A 23014-nucleotide genomic window follows, 5' to 3' on the forward strand; every position below is an offset into this window, starting at 1 on the left:
TGTTCATCCTGATAAAAGACAAGTATAAGTAAAAACTATTAATAGCAACAAGAATTACTTAGTAAGAATAATAACTTGCTAAAACAGATGACCTCTTTTCATTCCCTCCATTTTATGCAAGATTTTATAACGAAAGAACGATTTTATAATGCCTTATAGATTGTTTAGATAAAAGATGCTTCCTTTTCTGATGTTGTCTGATGGTTTAACGAATTATTCATGTAAATGAACAATATTTCAGTTAAATAATCTTTAATAAAAGCAAAAATAAAAAGAGGCTTTTATGTTTCAATCAGAAAATGATTTGCTTCTTGGTTTTTATTATTTTTTTAAGAGATTATTTAAAATGTGTAGCTGGATTTTTTATTGTACTGTGATGATAATACTGTGATAATGCAACAATGCCTCTGAAATCTGCATACCAACACTTCACACCTGTGCTAAGCGAAGTCGCAGGGTTCATTGTGTCTGGGTTCAGAATAGAAGTGCAAATAGCTGTGAGAATCACTGTTAATAGCTCTACAATTATAGCATGATCTTCACAGATACGCCTATAGAGGAGCTCAAAAGATTGCAGCAGTTGCAGCAGAATGGCGTTAAGACACACCTTCTTTAAAAGACTGAAACTGAATCTGCAGAAAGGAATATTTATTGAATTAACAATTTAATTTATTGAATTTCATGCTTCAATTGATCAACAGGAAAACCTGTTCAATTCAAGACATTGAAGATATAGAAAAAGCCAAAAACAAACCCTACTAAATATTTAAAAGGGGTATTTTAATTTAAGGGAATATAGTTCACATAAATAATATAAATTCCATAAACTTGAGTTTATGTTGAATGCAAAAGAAGACATAAAGGATCAATCATTTCTCAACAGGCCGGAAATCCGAACCATTAGAAACACTTATTCTTCCTCTGATTCAGCTTCACTATCACTGTGGAGCTGCTGCTATATCGAACACAAAAGAAGATTTAAAGGAGATTGTTGGAAACCAGCTGACTACCATAATATTTATTCTCCTATGGATGTCAATTGCTACCAGTTTCCATCATTCTTCAAAATATTTAGATTTGTGTTTGACAGAAACAACAAACTTTAGCATTAACATAAATGAGTATATTTTACTTCTGGGTAAACTATCCCTTTAAATATAGATTATCAACATGAAACATTAACCCAGTAGTCAAGGTAAGAGTACATTTATATTTTTATTAGCATTCTGAGATGAATGTTTGCTGGACTAGTAACTTGAAATTACTTTAAAACACCAAGCATGTAAATATCATACACAATATATTTAATGTTTTTTGAGAGATATAAGGTTACACCAGGTATCTATAATTATTTTATGCATTTAATAGTTTGTTAAATTATAGCAAATTATAATGAAATTAAGTGACTCAGTTTAGGCCTCAAATACAACTAGTCCTTTGTACTATTATGTGGTCTTTAAAGGCATACAAAACACAAATGCAGTAACAAAGTTTTTTAACAAGTTCTTTTATATTTTATGTTACAATAATGTTAGATTTCAAAGTGTTAATGAGTATTATTTTAAATGCTAAAGCCTTCAAATTATACACAAACATGTTCAAGCATTGCCATCTAAAGTAAAGATGATAAAATACCAAAAATAAAACTACCCAAATAGCAACAAAAAAGTAGATCAACCATCATGCAGCTTTGTAAAAAAAATGTCCCCTTCAGCACAGCGTCTAATGCCAAGAAAAGCTTGCTTTTAGGAAAAAGAAAGAGAGTGTGAGCGAAGCCTCCATAGCAACGGTTTCCCCTGCTGGCCAAGTTGCCTTGTGACGCTGAGTCAGACTGGGTTAACGTTGCCTGTTTGGTTGTGCAGGTCATGAATGACAGCACAGGCTTGTGTTTTGCTTTCTGTTGTGCTGCTGATGTTGTTTTAGTACACCATAGTCAAGTTACTACCTGACCACTACCTTATATTTTTTTAGGTATATTATCTATTTTGCATTTTTAAACTATAAACTAACCTCTTGAGGCCTAAGCTGTTTTTTATTTCTCTTTGCTATGTGGGCTTATTGGAACCTAATGAGAATAAAACCTAAATATCAGCTTTTGATATGATGTGCTTTTAGAGAAAATGTATGTCCATATATGTGGACTTTTGGTCTAAATTTTCCATAAAACACAATATAGTCCTTTGAGTAATAGAATAAAAAACTCTTTATTTCTGCCTTGAACACAGCAGTTTTTTTCCTGACTGTTTTTAATGCATTAATAACACATACATATATTTTGAAAATGTTTGACTATCAGTAAAAACAACATTTTTGTCCATTTCGGACAGTTAAACGTGTTTGGGACATTCCATATGCTGCTAAACAGTTGCAGGATGACACTGTATGTATGTATGCAACAAAATATAAACCATAAGACATAAGTGTGAAAATGTCTTGTACACATTTGTGGCCACTAAGCCCAAGGATGTTGAGGTTGAGATCCATAATATGAAGATTTCTTTGGAAAAAATGTTTAAATGTGTAGATACTCCCTTTATCTACGTATGTAAACATTATTTTGTCTAAAAAAAATCTTCATATTATGGATCTCAACCTTAATTTATCTCACTCTAACCCTAAAAATACTGATGTAGCTGTTCAAATAGAATAATGTAAAAATATTAGTTGTTTTTATTGCAAAATAATGGCAGCAATAATAAATAATAGGTAACATACATTACCAATTTGCTATTTTAAGAATACCTAATAATATTTGACTATCAAACAACATCATAGTTGGGTAACACTTCTTTTATAAGTAATTTATTACAATCCTAAATAATTTTTTATTAAGTAAATGTGTAAGTTAAATTTTAAGTTTTATTTTTTTTAAAGATTGGTATATTCTTTATCTTAATATATTACTTTTTTACCCAACACTGAACATCATAATGATGTATTAAATATGTTCCCAGACTTATACTAGGCTATTAGTGTAGCTATATTTTGCAATAAGTAAAAATAATTATTCCCAAGAACAAATTTCTCCTTTTAGCTCACATTTGTCAATTGTGTGAAGTTTCGAGGGGGAAGGGAGCTGAAGAAACTGCACATGCGCAAAGGATTACATTCTGGGCAGATGAAAGCTATTGATTACATGGATTTCTGGTGCTCCTAATAAACTTTACGTCGCGCTTTTTGCTGAACTGAATTTTAATATTCAGAGCATTTGGAAGGGAGTCATATGGAATCGGATTACACTGTCCAAGAAGATAATCTAGGCGAAGAAATAATCAGGTTTATTTTTTGCGATGGCGCGATGGTTTGCGAGACACGTGATCGGCACTGTCCAATCATGGCGCGGCAGCGATAGCCATGTTTTCTTTGTTCTGGATTTATGAACATTGCTGATTAATTACGCTTTTACATGTTATGGATTTCACTGAATCAAGTCTTTAATCACTATGGGGATGCTCTTGCTATACAACGTATTTCAAAAAGAAGACGTGTTTTCTGGAATTCCCGCCTTAAAACCGGTTTTAAGCCACGCGAGTAGTTGTGTGGGTTAATCACATGACTCTCCCTCCCCCCACTTCGATCCAATGACGGGGGAAGAAGAAGTCGGACATGTTTGAGGGAAATGTGTTGAATAAAGAAACGTGGCTGAAGACAAGAAGAAATTCAGGATTTTTTCCCAACAATGAGGAGTTCGACATGTTTTGTTTTTCTTTTTTCTTTTCATTTCACTTAATCTGGATAGAGGTATATGTTAAGTGATACAGATTTATTTTATTTAGCAAAATTCGTTTTTTGATAAAATAGTAGTATTTAATGGTAAGCGTTTAATTTGAATTAATTTATTAATTACAGACGATTTGGTAATGTATTTTCTTCTACATTGTATGACATTGTTTCAAATCTGTAACCTTGGAAGTGGGGGATGGGCGGCTGTATATTCTTCTAAAAATGTGCTGTTTTACACCGTTTAAAGTTAAAGCTCGTTTAATTTATACGTTATTTAACTTCATCTTTTACATTTAAGCGTCTAACATCGTTAATATATCTAAATAAATTAATTTGATATGCGCAGCACATTGCTCTCTAAAAACACGGCTGTAAAAACTCGTTAAGTTTAAGTTGTTTTCTTCGTTTAGCTAGAAATATGGCAAAATCAAGCATATTTTAATTTTTGTACATTTATTTTGGGAGTGGTTTAAAGTTCCACGTTGGCTTTAATACACTCTTCCTTATTTCGCGTTGAAGTCTGTATATTATTAACCTAATTCGATAACTTAAATGATTTCTGGTCACTTTATTGTCTTTTGTACACATTTGTCTCTTTTATCGTGTTTTTACCAATGTGAGTCGTCGTTCGAGGAACCAAAGTTGCTGCGTCATTTCATGGCGGACACTCCTTGTAGGCCATGTTGAATCGACATAGAAGGACATCGCCTTTTCGCTTTGTCCTTTTCACTTCGTGTTGTTGGTTTTCTGTATGTTGTCAGTATAGTCAGTTTATATGTGATTTAAAAAAAAAACTACGTTTTTTTAGGTATCGGGCTGTTTTTTGTTCGGGAGAAATGTTGTATGTACTTATATCACGACGTTGCCTTTAGTCGTTAAGAGTTTTTGTCTGTTTTTTTAAAGTGATTTTTCAGACAGTCCATGAGGGACATGCTTAGCGAGCTGATCTGTACGTGTGTGTGCCGCATTTGTCTGTTGCGCGTGACTAATCGGGTGAGCCAATGGCGTGTTTCCAACCTGCACTGGATGATCGCGCCTTAGTTTTAGGGAACCAATCAGCGAAGCCTTCTGACGTAACACAGAACTCTTGAGAAACGCTGCATTTCTTGCAGTGTTATCGCATCCTTAGGTGTTCAAAACTTTTCACGAAATTGTTTTCTTAAATATTGGGTTCATAACTGAAGCAGTTTTGTTGCATAGACAAGCGGTTTTTGCTTGATAATCTAGCTTAAATCCGAAAAATCATGCTCAGGGAAGTGCATGGGCGTGGCCTGTTTGACTGACAGCTAGATTGGCCTGTAGAATACGCGTAGGCGTGTACGTATGGCGTTACAGCAGCCAATGGAGCCGTCGATGGGTTTATAAAAAGTCGGGCGGAGCCTCAGCGTCGCCATTTCATTGTAGCTCTGAGCTGGAGGATAGAGGAAGTCAGAAAAACAAGGCCGCGAAACTCGGATATTCGAGCGAAACCGGTTTATAAACAGAATCCGGATCCATCCCGATGGAAACGGCTCTTAGCCCGCCCTTTGACAGGTACCAGTTGGACTAAATGACATTACACTTGTTCTGTGAAGGAAAAATGTTGTTGGAGTATTGTCCTAATTCGGCATCTTTTGGAATTATTTTAAATTAATCACTTGTGACCTGTCGCAATAGCATCAGATGAAATGCCGGAATATTACACCTCCATTGACTTTTATTTTCAGGTGTCTGTGTTCTTGAGGGGACTAAATGTAAACAGCGTCGGTTTGGGATAGTCTTGAAGTTTTAAAGTGTGATTTTTAACGAGCAGCTGCCGCCTGCCGGTGTTTACTGCGCAGGCGCGTTTTCGCTCACTGACACGGCTAGTGGATAAAATGACGGCTATTTTGTTGATGTTCAAACTGACAAGTTAGACAAATACAAAGCCAGTTATATCTCTCAGATAGTTCGAACTGTAGTAACGTCTTGTCTGTCGTAAAACACGCCGGGATAGTGTGCGAAAGAGAAATTAGCATGCTTTGCTAAAGCTATCAGCGACCAGTCTCTTATACAGTCTCAGCAGTTGCTGGGTCTTTATTAAATACGAGTTGATTTAATATTTGTACAATTTTCGTTATCCGAGTGAAGGTTATGATACAATGCCTCCAATATTTCTTCCTCGACTGTTTTAGTTACTGTATTGATGTGAAGTTGGAACTTGGAATGTAAAATAGGTTACCGTTACCTTTAACGTTAGTCATTCTGAAACCCATGTTGAGTTGAGCTTCCGCCTCATACCACGTGGACTTTTGTCAACATTTAACGCGCGGAAGGCCGCAGCTTCGTGCTCGAGCCTGTAGATCGCATCTCGACTGCTTTTGTTTTCGACTGTCAATGATTTGTGAAATCTAATGGCACAACGCTGAATAATAATTCGTGTAATTGTTTCGCTTTTGGTTGCTTAGCAACGCGAGTCGTTAAACGAGCCGCATGAAGCCTGCCATCTGCCCCCTCCCAACCATCATAAACTAGAGACAGAGTAAATTAGACGTGTTCAATGTTTCATTTATTCAAAGATTGTTTGTAAACCAACATTTTTCTTGACTGAAAATAAAACGTTTTCTATGTGAACTGATTGTGATTTTGTATCATTTAGTAACTTTTTAATTTAAAAGAAATTGCATGTTTTAACTTTATTAAAAATGTGTGATGGATATGTGCAACTACAAAAGTGCAACAGCCTGTCTGCATTCAGTATTCTTCAGTTTGTTCTGTGTTCATCAGTCCTTACTGGGGCAGGTATGCAACTGTCTGGAAGGCATGAGAGCAGTAATATATGCAGCAAGAGTGAACATCTACCTCAAGTGTTGTAGTTAATTTTTACATTTCTAAACGTTATGTTTGCAATACATTTACAATTATTGCATCAGTATTGCTATCAGAGCAGTCCCAGTGAACACTGAATCCCAAAAGGATGCACATGAAAGATTGTGATGTGATATGAAGTTAAACAGTTAGGCTTCAGAAGGTAAGTTTACAGAGGAAAGAAGATTCTGAACGCTGGGATGTTGGGAAAAAAGCCAATACACTATGCTTTTGTTACTAAAAGGTATTGTCATTTTACATTAACAGTAAAATGTAGAAAGGGCATTTTAACTTCCTTTTTGATGCATTACTGAATATGTGAACTAACTTAATTGCAATAGCTAATTTCCTCTGGTTTTAAAACTAAAGGTCATCATTTTAATTTTAAATCTATATGCTTATACGAGATGTTTAATGCAAAATCAAAAGTTTGGGTAGATGTAAGACGAGGGTATTTACTGTCTTTAAAGGAACAAAGTAATGTTATATATATATATATATATATATATCTATATCAATATCATAAAATAAAACTCTTGTTTTGGTGGAATTGTTAGTGAAACTAAGGCTTCAGGGAATTGATTTGTCATTCATACTGTTTGTTTTAAAAGCCCACAGTCATTGGATAATGCCTCAGATAAACATACAAACACAACCCGATCTGGGTAATTAGGTCTATTGAAGGTCACGCCCCCAGTTTCCAGCTGAACTGTGGCGTATTGATCTGGAATGTTTCTCAGCAGAACTCATCCATGCCTGGACAGATAAACCGCTGTAGGGCCAGCTCACTCTTCATGGTTGTTGCTTGTTATAAGACAAACATGATTAGTCATAACCTTTGAGATCTATAAAGAGCTGCCGATCAGAGATGACTCACCAAGTTTCACATCATTAAATCATACAGCTGCTCTATTTATTGTTCATAAGTTCTATATTTATGGGTATACTTGGTGTCGGTATGAAACAATATTCCAATATGAATTATATACTCTTGGGTTTTCTCCGCGTGCCTCATCTCCATGTGCCCGTTCTCCACAGCTCCCTGGGCGGGTGCGACGGCATGCAGGGGCTCACCATGATGGAGCAGACCATCTCTGGACCCGGCAAACGCATCCGCAAGCCGTCGCTGCTGTACGAAGGGTTTGAGGGACCCGCTCTGCCACACATAGCTCAATCTGGACCCCCTCAGCCCGCTGTGCGGGACCCCTCAAGGCAGGGCCGAATGACCAATCAGCTGCAGTTCCTCCAGAAGGCTTTAGTGAAGACGCTGTGGAGGCATCACTTCGCCTGGCCTTTCCACGAGCCTGTAGATGCTGCCAAACTTAACCTTCCTGTAAGTTGGTTGTTCCAGAAAAATGGACTGTTCAGGGGTAGTTTGTTTGAATGATTTTAAATATTTAACAAGATGATGCGAGTTATACCTCAAGTGTCTGTGTGTGGTGGAGCTCATTTCAAAGTTTTAACCATAATAGTGAAAGTTTATCATTTGCATGTGTTTTTAAAGGGACAGTTCACTTAAAAAATGAAAATTGTCATTTACTTAACCTCCAAATTCCAAACTATTTGTTCTTCTGTTGAAAGCAAAAGAAGATATTTTGAAAAATATTGGAAACCTGTAACTATTGACATCCACAGAAGAAAAACTTAAACCATGGAAGTGAATGGTTACAGGTTTCCAACATTCTTTAAATATTTTTTTTTGTGTGTGTTAAACAGAATAAAACTAATTGTCAAACTGGTTTGTAGTAAGTGAACTGAGATGAAATTTTATTTATATATATATATATATATATATATATTTATTAATTTACTTGAAAGTAAGACACAAGAATATAACAATACTGTTTTTAATCATTTTATGATGAAGACTGTCTTTACATTTTGTTTATTCAACTCAACTCTCCAGAAAACCATAAAGCACAGTTTATTTCTTTAAAACACTCTTTAATTTTAGTTTTTAATTTATAAATATGCGCTCATCTACAATATCAAACATTTAAAATCATTCTAGAACAGTTAACTAAACAGAGCTGTTCAAGAATCTGGTGAAATCTGGTGTGTTCCTATAATTTAGAAAACCAACATATCACAATGTCAGTTTCCGCTACACTCTGCAGCTCCTGTGTGTGGTTTTTCTGCCATATTAAAGCCTCTTTTATGTCACGCAGGATTATTATAACATCATTAAGCAGCCTATGGACATGGGGACCATCAAGAAGCGACTGGAGAACAATTATTACCGCAGTGCCAGCGAGTGCATGCAGGATTTCAACACCATGTTTACCAACTGCTACATCTACAACAAGGTCAGTCGGTTAATTTCTGTTTGGATAAAAAGTTCTCAGACTTGTTTTGGTGCAGCCCTTGGATTTGTTCCATTTTAAGTCGCTCAGGTCTTCTACTCGGCCTGTTCTGGTGCGAGTTACATGCATCAGTGGTATTGTCTAGAGACTGTCATGTGATCTAAAAGTCATCTGTTTATTAAAGCCCACAGATGATATCGTCCTGATGGCTCAGTCTCTAGAGAAGGCTTTCCTGCAGAAGGTTGCACAGATGCCTGAAGTGGAGGAAGAGATTCCTGCACCTGTCCCCAGAGGAAAACAAAGCAAACCAAAAAAAGGCCAAAAATTATGTAAGGATGTGGTGAAATTACCAGATTATATTCTTTCTTTACATTCAGTTATATTCGATATTAATTTAAGGTTTCTATAAATTTTCCTATCTATCTATCTATCTATCTATCTATCTATCTATCTATCTATCTATCTATCTATCTATCTATCTATCTATCTATCTATCTATATCTATCTATCTATCTATCTATCTGTAGTTCTATCTGTAGTTCTATCTGTAGTTCTATCTATATCTATATTGCCTAATTCTATTTATGTTGTTCTATCTATATCTATCTTGCCTAATTCTATCTATCTGTCTATCTATATAGCCTATTTCTATCTATCTGTCTCTATCTGTCTGTCTATCTATCTTTTTAATAGTGTTAAACATTCATTGTGTGTTTTTAAGAAGATTCATATGAAATTGGGTCAAATGGTGCTGTTTGTTTATGGATGTTTGCTTTTATTTTTATTTTCATGTTTTGTCTCTGTTTTAGTCTCAGGTGGGATCACGACAGCTCATCAGGTTCCTGCCATATCTTCTCTCTCTCAGCTGGCTTACTCTCCTCCAACTCCAGACACCCCAGACTCAGTGCTTTCTACGCCACCACAGACGCTTATAACCAAGAACTTTCCTCCTCCTCCGTTACACAGCACGCCTGCGCTTTTGGGCCTCCCGCCTACACAACCCACTGCTAAGGTAAGGTTAACAGTTTCCTTTTGAATGCAATATAACGCCAACATGTTACAGGGTTTCTGCTAGGTCTCAAAGTGTACAATTTCAAAATCAGACATTTTATGCCTTAAAATCCCTTACGCAAGCTGAATGATTGAGTTCTAGGTCATTTTAAGGATAGTTCACCCCAAAATGATCTCCTGCCATCTGGTTTTAAACCTCTAGTGTAGAACAGAAAAGATTGAGTGTTGAACATGAAGGCAGATATTTTGAAGAGTACTGGCTGCTGACACCAACCAACTTTTATATTGGAAAGTAAGTTACTATGGATGTAATTTTTGGGTGTAATATTACTTTATTTCTGTATATTCATATTTCTATTGATATTATTGCTGAACAAAAGTTACTCACGTCCAGAATAAAAGTTTTTAACATGATTTAAATGTGTATATATGTATATGGAATATATGATACAAATTATATATAAATTTAAATATCTAACAAAATTGGTTTGTTTATATTTTTAATCACATGAGTGTCTGTGGGGTCTTAAAGTATTGTAAGTTGATAAATCAATGTAAAAAAAAAGGCCCTTATAAGTCTTAAATATTATTTTGCAAGGTGTTATATCATTTTTGATCATGCAATATGTGGTTGTATGTCAAAGTTTGCCGGAAAGAAATCTGTGAATATCAGGATGCTGTGTAGTTTATGAATCAATGAAATCCTGCTAGATTTGACCTCATGCTGATTTATTTGCTACAGTAATCAAGGCAACACCATTATTTCTGCAGATCTATAGGCGCCAACCTGCTGAATAAGCTAGATTTAATAGATATGTATTCAGTATATGAATAACCTTTTAGTTTTGGATTAGTTTCTAACATTAATATTCAGTAAATATACTGTAAGTTAAAATTGAGTGTTGAAAAGTAGTTTTAAGGTCTCAATGTATTGAAAGAGTTTTAAAAAGGGTCTTAAAGGTATTAAATTTCACTCTCTGATTCCTGTGCAAACTCTGCACATGTACATAATATATATATATATATATATAAGCACTACTATATACCAATTTATCTAGTAGTCATGAAATTCTCCAACAGCATGCTCAAATGATTTATAAGAACAGTAAACCACAAAAAGCCATATTATGACAAAATTAAACAAAGCACCTAAAATTATATAATGGCATTAAAACATTATTCTTCCGCTAAACAAAGTAGTTCCTCAGAAACGGTGGTTGTGGTTGCAACAAAATGGTTAAGCCATGCAGGCACTGCAGTATGCTCTGGTGCAGCAATGCTGATGTAATTAGGTCACAGGTGTGTGTTTGTAGAATATTTTACAACAGCTCAGTCTGCAGCTCAGCCAATCACGATCTAGCACTGGAGCTGTCTGTTTTATAATCAATTTTAATGTTTTGATTCTGTGATGTTTTCAGTTCTTTCACTATTTAAAGTATAGTTTGCTTTATTAACTCTACAAATAAGAAAAACAATGTGAAGCATGTCTGCAGTTTCATTTATAAATGATACTGTTTTAAATTTGACTTATAAATAAAAAAAAAATAAATAAATAAATAAATATTTAGAAATCATGTATTAGATGAGTTGAGCTAATCTTTCTCCATCTTTTCAATAGAAAAAAGGCGTTAAACGCAAGGCAGACACGACCACCCCCACCACCACAGTCATGCCCCTCACTTTGGGTGTAGGAGGCATGGGGATGGGTATGGGCATGGGAATGAGTATGGGAATGGGCATGGGGATGGGTCTGGGTGGAGACTCCCCACTCACCCTCTCCAATATGGGCATGGATTCCAAACAGAGCCTGTCCCTCAGCCTGGGCATGTCTCTGGAGGACAAAGTTCCAGCCAGGCGAGGTGGCAGTGGCCGGCCCATCAAACCACCTCGGAAAGACTTGCCCGACTCGCAGAACCAACATCAGCCAGTGCGGCGAGGAAAGCTGAGCCAGCAGCTCCGATACTGCAGCACCATCCTCAAAGAGCTGCTGTCCAAGAAGCATACGGCCTACGCCTGGCCTTTCTACAAGCCAGTGGACGTGTCTTCACTGGGACTCCACGATTATTACGATATCATCATGTATCCCATGGATCTGAGCACAATTAAGGTGTGTGTGTAAAGAAGTCTGAGTGTGTTGTGATGTTGTAAAATGAATGAGATGTTCATGTTTGTTTGTCAATCTTGCAGAGGAAGATGGATCATCGGGAGTACAGAGATGCACTGCAGTTTGCTGCTGACGTCAGGCTCATGTTCTCCAACTGTTACAAGTACAATCCTCCAGATCACGATGTGGTGGCCATGGCCCGGAGACTGCAGGTAGGGAGATTTGCATTTACAGCTGCATGATTGAGTTTTAAGTCTACTACACTCAAGATAGTTTATCATAGTTACACTCATTTGAGAAAGGCATTTCAATTTTTTCATTGTTAGCACAAATTAAGAAGGCTGGAATTATTCATATGATACATTTCTCTTAAGGTTCAATAACTATATAACGTGATAAAAAAGAAATAAATTCTGTAAATAATGTCTGTACAGATATAAACATAATGATAATGATAGGCTGTAGACATTTTTATTCAATATGGATCATTCTAGCAACACAAGCATGCCAACAGCCAGTTAGTTCATCTTGGTAATAAGCTTTCAGTACAACCCTTCTAAATAAAAACAAATGATTTAACTTAAAGTTCTGCAACAAATATATATTATAATGTACCTGTTTAAATAAGAAAAAAAAAAGTATTTTTCAGCAAGATGATTCATTATCCATTTTTTAACAAATGTATGCAGTTCTTTGAGTCATTTATCTAATAAAAATTTGTAATAGCATTTTTATTTCATTACATTTTAAAAGATTGGTTAAATTGTTTTAAAGCTTTATTCATCGTTTCATTTGATACAGTTCTGCTGATAAAGTTTTAATAAGAAACCAGAAAAACTGAATTGGAAAACACGAATAAATGGATTTGATGGGACCCTAAATTGAAAGGTATGCATGTAGAAACCATTTCCTCACGCATTAATTCTAAAATTATTATTGGAATAAATATAAATACTGGGGCGAAGCAGTGGAGCAGTAGGTAGTGCTGTCGCCTCACAGCAAGAAGGTCGCTGGTTCGAGCCTTGGCTCAGTTGGCGTTTCTGTGTGGAGTTTGTATGTTCTCCCTGCTTTCGCGTCTGTTTCTTCCGGGTGCTCCGGTTTCCCCCACAGTCCAAAGACTTGCGGTACAGGTGAATTGGGTTGGCTAAAATTGTCCGTAGTGTATGAGTGTGTGTGTGGATGTTTCCCGGAGATGGGTTGCAGCTGGAAGGGCATCCACTGCGTAAAAACTTGCTGGATAAGTTGATGGTTCATTCCACCACTAAGCCGACAAGAAAATGAATGAATATAAATACTGGATCATATGAGGAAAATGTATGATCATATTTTAACTAACTTTGACCAGATCTACAATCATATTTAAAAAAAAAAATCCTTTAAATCTTAAAATTGTAAACATATTTTAAATGTTAAAACACTGATATTGATTCCACAATTTGTTAACACTTTTTATTATATAAAAAAGGCAGATTTAGTAGCATTTGCTTCATTAAAACAGAATATCAAATGCAGGTCACTATGGAAAACTATGTTGTGCATTGCAAAAATAGTGCTCATTTGCTTCGTTGCCAGATTGAAAAGATTAATAAAACACACTGTGTAAAAAATACACTTTAAATGGACGAACAGCTTTTACTGTAAATGCAGAACTTATAAATGCTTCAAAATATATTAGAATAAATTCAGTAAACTAGCAATGGGGGCTACCATACTTAATTGACAAGGCAAGTTTACCTCTGTAGCACATGGTAATTCAAAGTGCTTTACATAAACAGGAATAGACAAAACATAAAATACAAATATAAGAACATAAAAAAAGAATAAAAATTATTTAAAACTGATTTAAATGTGTAAAAACGTTTTAAGGGCATGAAAAAGAAAAGAAAGACATAATGGTGCGATCTGTGGGACATAGCACAGTGCTCATCCAGTAAAGGCACAGCCAAACAGATGTCCTGACAAAGAAAGCTTGAAAAAGTTGCAACTAAAATCTGATTATTCAGGCAGCTGTAACTGCACTTCTATTTACACACATTTCAAACTGCTTGCAAAAAAAATCTATGCAGACCGAACATTAAAAATGTCTTCCCTCTGTAATTCAGGACGTGTTCGAGTTCCGCTTCGCCAAGATGCCTGACGAGCCCCTGGAGTCTCTCCCACCTGCATCCCTGGGCGGCGGTCTAGGCGGTGACTCCTCCTCTTCCTCCTCCTCTTCCTCCTCGTCCTCAGAGAGTGACGTGAGCAGCGAGAGTGAGAGCGAGAGCAGCCCGAGCTCTGACAGTGAGGAGGAGAGAGCGCATCGCCTGGCCCAGCTTCAGGAACAGGTGTGTACACAGGTAGCGGCTGAGCTTTCTTCCAGCACACATGGCTTAATCTGAGCGGTGTGGTGGCCGCGGGTATACAAACGCTCACTGACTCGATCACTCGCTTGTGTGTGCAGTTGAGGGCCGTTCATGAGCAGCTGGCGGCGCTGTCCTCCACGCCCATCATCAAACCCAAGAAGAAGAAGGAGAAGAAAGACAAGAAGAAGAAAAAGAAGCCGGAGAAGCATAAGCGAAGCAGGAGCGTGATTGAGGATGAGGTGGTCATGCGGCCGGCCAAGATCCCCAAACTCCCCAAGACACCAAAGAGCAGGAGCAACAGCAAAGCGGCGACGTCAACGCAGAGCAAGAAGAGCTCAAACAAGAAGAGCAACAAGAGCAAGTACGTCTCCGTTCACCCTATTTACCAGGGTTTTACAAGTCCGATTCAAGAGTAAAAATTTAGGCCTTCATTTTCACTGAAGTATTGTGTATAGGCAGTGGTGGAAAGGGTACTGAAAAAGCATACTCAAGTAAAAGTACCGTTACTTGCCTAAAAATGTAAAGCGAGTAAAAGTATCTATTGTAAATATTACTGAGTAAAAAGTAGAGCTGTCTAAAGAACTCGAGTAGTGAGTATTACACTGTAAAAAGCTGATGCGTTTACGTAATTTGTGGATGTGTAAACGTAACATTCTATAGTGCATTTAGTGTGTGCTTGCTGGGCAATAAATGTCATAAGACATTAATATTAGGTTAGATTTAGGTCATGGCGTCAGATGAACGAAATTCATCGTCTATCCAATGTCTATAGACAACATTATTTTGATGTCCAATAATTAAATCAAATGATGTTGATATTTGTTTGATTTTAGGTTGTTAGAAAGTTACTAAAATCCAACATTGAGCCAACATCTTAAACCAACGTCGTATTGATGGCAAATACTGACATTTACTTATCAGATACGACAACCAAAATCCAACATCTAATAGAGGGCATAGTGGTAACATCCACACAATGTCAAGCTGTAACATTAGTCGTTGATATTTGGTTGATTTTAGGTCGGACATTGACGTCGGCATGAAGTTGGGTTTTGAGGTCAACTGTATTTTCATTTCCAAACAAAATGCAACGTCTCTACTATGTTGGGGTACAATGTCAATCTAATGATGTGTGTCTGCTGGGTGTTTTAGGCCATTTTGATCATCATGCAGTAAACACTCGTCATCTTCTCATCAGTGATATGCTTCCAAACAGTTTCTAGGTGAATGTGTGCAAATCTTCATGGACACCTTTAATTCTTTCAAACAGTTTGCTGCAATTATTAATCGCACATTTCTTGAGGTAGTTCATTAAGATGCGATTTACCTTCCATGTGCTTATTACAGTAAAACTCGATGGTATAGCTGAGCACAGAGGAATTGTATATCAAATGGAATTTAATGGGTTACATTTTATGGAAAAAAAAATAACGTTTTGATTTATTTCAGGGGTACATCTTGCATTGTTTACTGATATTTTGACCAATTAAATTTAACAGAAGGCCTTTCAGGCTCATTTTATAGCAATAAAGAATAAGGTCACTGACCAGTGGTGCTGCAAACCCACCAATGACTGTTTGTTGCAGGGACATACAAAAGTCTAACTTAAGAGAGACGTTCTTTTGTAAATGTAATTGAATAATTTAGGCCACATTTTTATGCAACCAAGCAAACCACATGCTTATTATATTAATCAAGGCCATAATGTTTGCCAATAAGTGCAAAGATAATCCAGATGCCCCGAATATGAATCAGGCGTAATACTCAATTCTCCAATTCTCAAATTAAAACCTGCAGAAAGCCAGACGTGCTGAAATTTGAGTTTAGACATTTTAATCATAAAAATGTATTCAAGCCAGAACGAGAGTATAGTGCCTTGACATATCAGCCTAAAAAACAGCAAAACTTTTAATTGTCTGTCTGTCATGGTACACAATGTAACTACAGAAGAATCAGATTTAAATATTTAATAAATATAATTTTTAAAAAAATATTGAAACTCAGACATTTTTGAGTGAGATGCTAACGGTCTAATCTGATTCAATGATCTATGATAAGCTAAGCTAATAGTTCCCCCGCCAGATCCTGAGATCAGCTGAATGGGAAAAAAATGGTAAAACTCTGTTGTTTAACTGGGGGGCTGTAAAATGAGCCAATTTTCAGAAAATCAGGTTTAAGACTCCCTTAAATGCCCCAACAGTTCTTTAAAATATTCATTGTCTGAATATGTGTTGTATATATTGAGATGTAGTTTGTTTATTAGTCCAAATATACATTATTACAACTACAAACGAGACTAAAAATGTAATTCTCAATCTCAAATACTATTCATAAATAAATAAAGTTTTAAAATGGACTTGGTCAAGCCTGCAGAAACCCAGACTTGCTGAAATAAGTCAGTTTAGAAATCTTAATCACTAAAACTTATTTCTTTTTCCTCAGGTCATCAAAGAAAGCTCAGCCCACGTTTTTCCCACCGCCACTGAGCCACAGTGGCCTCACACCTCACTACGACTCCGAGGAAGAGGAGGAAACCAGTCCCATGAGCTACGACGAGAAGCGGCAGCTCAGTCTGGACATCAACCGTCTGCCGGGGGAAAAACTGGGCCGCGTGGTTCACATCATCCAGTCCAGAGAGCCCTCGCTGAGAGACACCAACCCTGAGGAGATCGAGATCGACTTCGAGACCCTCAAACCATCCACACTGAGAGAGCTGGAGCGCTACGTAATGATGTGCTTACGAAAGAAACCACGCAAACCCTTCGGTAAGAGTCAAATCCTTCTTGTGAGAGGAAATACAGCAAGCAGAAACACACTTTGGGCTTTTTGGCCTTTCATAACAATAGAATGACATCCATTAGAGGCAAAAATCTCAGAGCTTTTTTTTTTTTTTTTTCCAAACTAAAACATCCATTTTTGTGCCGCTTGATCAATTTGTGATTGTAGATTTATTTTACAATATATATTTTTAGAGATTGTTTATTTTCCTCATTCATTAAACTTTAAACCTCCACTTCAGCTGCACCAACATAAACCAAACTTATTAATGTCTAATATTCTGAAGGTTTTACAAAAGGGTTTGATCCTACAGAATTCACCAGATTATATACAGCTCTTATACTGTCTGTTTTGAAGTATTTTCTTTGTTTTCATTTATTTCTTTGTGATAAGTAGATTAAAGAAAAACTGATGTAAAAAAAATTAACAAACTTTATCCAATGTTCAGATTTTTGTGCTTAATCTATGCACACAATACATTCTAATTAAATGTTTCATCTGCATATTTAAACAAACCTAATGTTAGAAAACTAATGTAATCCATCGGCTGGGAAAGTATGTGGATAAATATTAGTTGTTTTTTTTACTCTCTTCTCCTGCCGTGTCTTGCCTTTACTGTATGCTTGATTTGCTTAAAAGGCTTGTTTGAGAGTTCTTAAGACGCTAACAGTAATCTAAAACTAGACTTTAACCCATAATGCACTGTGCTGCCGCGCCTTATGCTATTCAGCACACTTCACACTTAGATCATCTGCTCTTTACTCTTCCTGTGAACAAACACAATACTCTTCTTTCATTCCTTCACTGTGTGACTCACACATCAACATTGACTAGAGGTTAATTATATGACAACAGGAGACAATATGATGGCTTTCATAAGCCTGCACTTACTAATCAGAAGTATAATAAAACTGACAGATTTTAAAATGCTGATAAGAATTATTATTTTTTTTGTGTCACATGATCCTCCTTGGTGCTTAATTTTTTAATTTTATCTTATTGTGAAAAATTGCTTATTTTTTGGAATAGAAAGAGAGCAACATTTATTTAAACTAGACACCTTATATTAGTGTAAGAATAACTACTGTCTGTTTTGCTCATCTCTGCTGAATTTAAGCGTTCATTATTTGTATTGTTTTACTTTTCATTTTGTGAAACTTCATTGAACCTCTATATTAAACATTTATTATTTGGGTAGAATTCTGATGCTATTTACATGATTTAGATTTATGACCTATTTGTTGTTGTCATTACTCTTTAATGTCCACGTGAAAACAAAATTTACAATGTTTATTTTGCTGGCGCACTTCATTTGTCTCAAGTTTCAGTTCAACAGTTTAGGTGAAATATGCTTAGCCACGCCCCTCTTTAGTTTGCAGCAAGTGAAAGCTAGGAGGAGGAGCACAAAAGTAAAACTCCGCCCCCTACTCAATATTCTGATTCAGTTGGAAATACATCATCAACATACTAAAATTAGACTCAGGTTGATGCGCACTTTCATGTTTGAGAGAAAAAAATCTTTACTCTGATTTACTGCAAATAAAATGTATTAATTGAAAAAAAATTACAACAGAATATGTTTTACTAATAAATATCCACTTGGGTGGTATAATTTTTTTTAGTTGTAGTAGTTGTAAGTAAAGGTTTATTTATAAAGCACCTTTCCCAGACATTGACTCACAAAGTGCTTTACAATAAAAGAAAACAAGTAAAAGAACACATCAATAAAAGAAAATGTGTTAAAACATATTAAAACAAGTTAAAATCCAAATACAGAAACACTTATACTGGTAATTAAAAGCTTGACCAAAAAGATGCATTTTAAAATGTTGAATGTCTCAGTGTTATATTATTATTATTATTATTATTATTATTTATTTATCTTTTAATGTTTTGGGACTCTCTTGATTGGTTCACTGGATCACAAAATATGACGGCAAGATGTGTTTGTGCTAACAACTGTACCTGGGTGCCAATTTTAAAATCTAATTACATTTATTAATCCTTTTTTTGTTTGTTATTTTTTTGTACATTTTGGTACATTTATTGATATAGATTTATTTTGTTGTTACTTTTATTGAATTTTTTTATTTTGGGATTATTTATTCTGTTGGCTAATGGTGACATAACATACAGCAAATAAGTGGGTCTATTTAGTTTTGTAAACATTAATTAAAAGCTAAAACATATTTTATATATGAAGTTTTTAGTTGCAATACTCCTAAAATCATTCCGCATAAATCCGCAGATTTTTCTTTTACAAAATTCTGCAAAGTAAATGCAAAAAAAAAAAAAAAAATTGGCATATTCGGTCTGGCTCTATTTATGGATGTCTGTATTGTGAAGATTGACTAAATGGTGACATACAGCACTTCCAACAATATAAATAAAAAATCGACACTAAACCCTAGACACAGCATGGTAGATTTGACTGAATGTGTCTGTGAATGTGTTTCCTCTAGTGGCCATAAAAGGCTCTGCAGGTAAATCTCGTGAGGAGCTGGCTCTGGAGAAGAAGAGAGAGCTGGAGCGGAGACTGCAGGACGTCAGCGGACAGCTCAACTCCGTCAAGAAACCACAGAAAACCAAAGGTAGAGCCCCAGAAGATGAACACACAATCACTCACACACACACTCATGATCATGTTTAAAGCAGAACCGTGAATGACCTCTTCTGTCTTTCTGTATTTCAGCGGAGAAGCCGTCAGCGGTGGAGCCTCACGCAGTGGCGTCACGTCTCAGCGCCAGCAGCTCCAGCTCAGACTCTTCATCATCCTCCTCCTCTTCCTCATCCTCTGACACAAGTGAATCAGACTCAGACTGAGCAGATGATGATGATGATGATGATGATAGAAAAAAAAACATGCACTCCATCCCAGATCACGACATGCAGAGAGAGACAAATAAAGAACAGGCTTTCTCTTTACAGAGAATTCTGGGAAAAATAAAGGGTGGAGGAGGAGCTGATGGGGGAAATCAGAGCAGGGTGTTGTCTGATTGGAGACTGGTTTCCATTAGTTCATCCTCCTCCGCTCTGTGTATATACCTGTATAAAGATATATAAATATCTATTTTTCTTTTATAAAGAAGAATTTTAAGCAATTCCCTGGTAGGGAAGACAATGATTTTCTTTTTGTGAATCTTTTATGTTGCTTTCTTTCTCTCCTCCTCTTTTTTTCGTGTAAACTATGAATTATTTGTCCTAAAGAAAACAAAAGGCTTGGAGTGGAAACTGCTGTCACTTGTGTTTGCATGAGCGAGAGAGAGGGTGGGTGTGTGTGTGTGTGAGTGAGAATGTGACATTGACACCAGTGCTTTTCCTGGTGGATTTACACACACTGCACATACATGGATGTGTTGTGCATTTGAATAAATAAAAACAGAAGCTCCACCTATTCAAATGAAATCATCTGTAGTAATGGAGAACAGGGCATTAGGTGACCTGTCTCTTTTACCGGGTGATCTGTTGGCTTCAGTGGCGTTTTAAAACTTGAATCTGATCTCCATCATCCAGCCTGCTTTATTCTGAGTTTCAAAATCTTCATTGTTTCTTACACAAACTTGCCGAGTCTGGCTCTGTGAATCCGCCGGGCCACATGAGCGTCTGTTTTTCTGCATACATAAATTATTGGAACGGTCGTGTGGTTTCGGTGCTGGATTGCGGAGCAGATGCGAGTGTTAGATGCACTATCGGACACACAGCTGAGTCACGAGCTGTGGAGATCAATACTGTTCTGTACATCTTGCTTTTTGACTTAGGATCTGCGTTTTGTTTTAGTGTTTATAATTATTTGCTCTGAGAATTCATGCACAGATTGAGTTTTTTTTACCCTCATAAGTCAGAATTTCAATACTTGGAAATGTAGGTTCAGTGTCATAAGACATGCTGTTACAACAACAAAGATTTCTCGGTCTCTTTTCTCTCTGGAGATGTTGTACATATGCACCAGTTTGATGAGCTGATCTGTGTTTCCTGCATTAGTTTGTCTTGTTTACATCGGCCTTCAGCTCTTCTCTTCAGTCTTGTGGCTGGTTTTTCCACAGCTCGTTATGGTTTAAGACGATTACAAAAAACAAAAACAAAAAAAACAGAACGAAGTGAAACCTCATGCTGTAAGCATCGTCTCAACAGATGCTTCATGCAACCATAATTCTCATCTGAAATACGTCACGTTAATAAAGGGGGTGAGAAGTCCTAAAACAACTTTCTGGCTCTGTGTTTTCTCTACAGGATGCTTCATCAGCACTTTATTTTACAGCACAGTTCCACGTTCAAATGATGGACTTTTTAAATAAATGTTATAAATATACAATATGCCTTGTCCTACCCACAGCCCCAATATATGTACATACGGTAAAATAAGACTCAACCCATATTTTTATATGAACTAGCTCTACAAATTGAGAAATTGTGGTCAACTAAATTTAAAAATATTAAAATCTAGATTAGTTATTTTTCCACAAGTAATCCTCAAGACCACATATCTTATATTTCATATACAGGCACGTGCACACATAGGGCTCAAGCTGTGCACATGCCCTTTTTAGTGTTGAATAGAAAGTGCCCTTCCAAAGTGATCTGATCTGAATGACCTAGTATTTATATATTAGTATTTAAAATATAAAAATAACTAAATATAAAATATATTACTAATAAAACTAAATAATGAAAAGTATTCATTAAATTAAAATAAAAAATATTGAATTAAATATAATTGAAAATAAATTCACTTAATTTTCATGAAAATTTTCTATTTGTTTTTATTTCTATTAAATTAAAGATTATTCAAAATATACAGGTGAAATAGAAGGTTTAAAAAGTCTTATTTGTTATATTGCAGCTAGAATAAAAGCACTTTGAAATTTTTAAAAAACCATTTTAAGGTGAAAATTATTAATCCCTTTAAGCTTTTTTTTCGATAGTCTACAGAACAAACCATCGTTATACAATAGCTTGCCTAGTTACCCTAGTTAAGCCTTTAAATATAACTTTATAAGCTGTATAGAAGTGTCTTGAAAAATATCTAGTAAAATATTATTTACAGTCATCATGGCAAAAATAAAATAAATCAGTTATTAGAAATAAGTTATTAAAACTATTATGTTTAGAAATGTGTTGAAAAAATAAATCTCTCCGTTAAACAGAAACTGGTGAAATAATAAACAGGGGTGAATAATTCTGACTTCAACTGTGTGTATAATGAAAACCAATATAAATGGAAAAACTAAAAACAGCATTAGCTAAAAAACTGACTGAACATTAATAAAACAAACTAAAATACTAAACAAACAGTATAAATAATATTAAAATGTGACTAACATTGCATTTGAACAACGACCCAACAAATTAGTAAAAATAAAAACAAAACAATTAAAAGCCAATTAAAATGTGAAGAGATAACAGGCTTACATTCTTATAATGTCTTTCTGCTGCATACATCTATTGCAAAAAAGCACAGAAGTAAACATCAACCATTAATCATCCTATAATAATGAAACCGTAATCATCCAGGATAAATCTAAAAAGATGTTTTTCTTTTCTTCCTGCAAGATTAATTTATCAGAAGGACTTTATGAAGTGAAATATAAAGCCTTAATGTACTCTGCTTTTGCATGTGTGGATATTTATTTCCCCCTGGTGTTGTTCATCACTGCTGATCTTAATAAAGACTTAAACACACAACTTACCTATGATGATCACCTCAGACTCATTACACATCAAAGACCAGACTCTAAACAAAGACAAAGATCATCAAAATGCAAACTTACAACACAATATCAAAGAGAAATTGATGAAATGTGTATAAACATGCAAATCTACTGGGATTTACTGACAAATGCATTTGAATTAAACAGTGTTGAATGATGTCGGTGCTGTAGAAAAGATGCAGAATAAAGCACTGAGGCTGTGTTTCCTGAAAGAGCCAC

At 35.7% G+C, this 23014-nt stretch overlaps 1 protein-coding gene across 10 annotated transcripts; it reads left to right on the forward strand.

The window, feature by feature from the left end:
* The first annotated feature begins 3089 nt into the window (after positions 1-3089).
* On the forward strand, positions 3090-21291 carry brd2a (bromodomain containing 2a). 10 transcript variants are annotated; one of them, XR_012394461.1, is made up of 13 exons: positions 3090-3741; positions 7588-7882; positions 8718-8855; positions 9037-9181; positions 9662-9864; positions 11482-11970; positions 12051-12179; positions 12769-12855; positions 14070-14291; positions 14408-14670; positions 16752-17074; positions 19550-19678; positions 19780-21291. XR_012394461.1 is itself a non-coding variant. In XM_068215022.2 (12 exons), the coding sequence occupies exons 2-12, from the start codon at positions 7610-7612 to the stop codon at positions 19908-19910; spliced, it is 2457 nt and encodes an 818-aa protein (XP_068071123.1). In that variant the 5' UTR covers positions 3090-3741; positions 7588-7609; the 3' UTR covers positions 19911-21291. The 10 variants fall into 10 exon arrangements, 6 of the variants coding, with proteins under 6 accessions (XP_068071123.1, XP_073786597.1, NP_571275.2 ...); XR_012394462.1 differs by having other exon boundaries at positions 14070-14303; positions 19780-19928; XR_012394459.1 differs by lacking the exon at positions 3090-3741 and adding an exon at positions 5113-5256 and having other exon boundaries at positions 14070-14303.
* The last annotated feature ends 1723 nt before the right edge of the window (positions 21292-23014 follow it).

The sequence above is a fragment of the Danio rerio genome, chromosome 19 (genome assembly GCF_049306965.1).
Source record: "Danio rerio strain Tuebingen ecotype United States chromosome 19, GRCz12tu, whole genome shotgun sequence".
In the NCBI taxonomy this organism is placed as follows: Eukaryota; Metazoa; Chordata; class Actinopteri; order Cypriniformes; family Danionidae; genus Danio; species Danio rerio.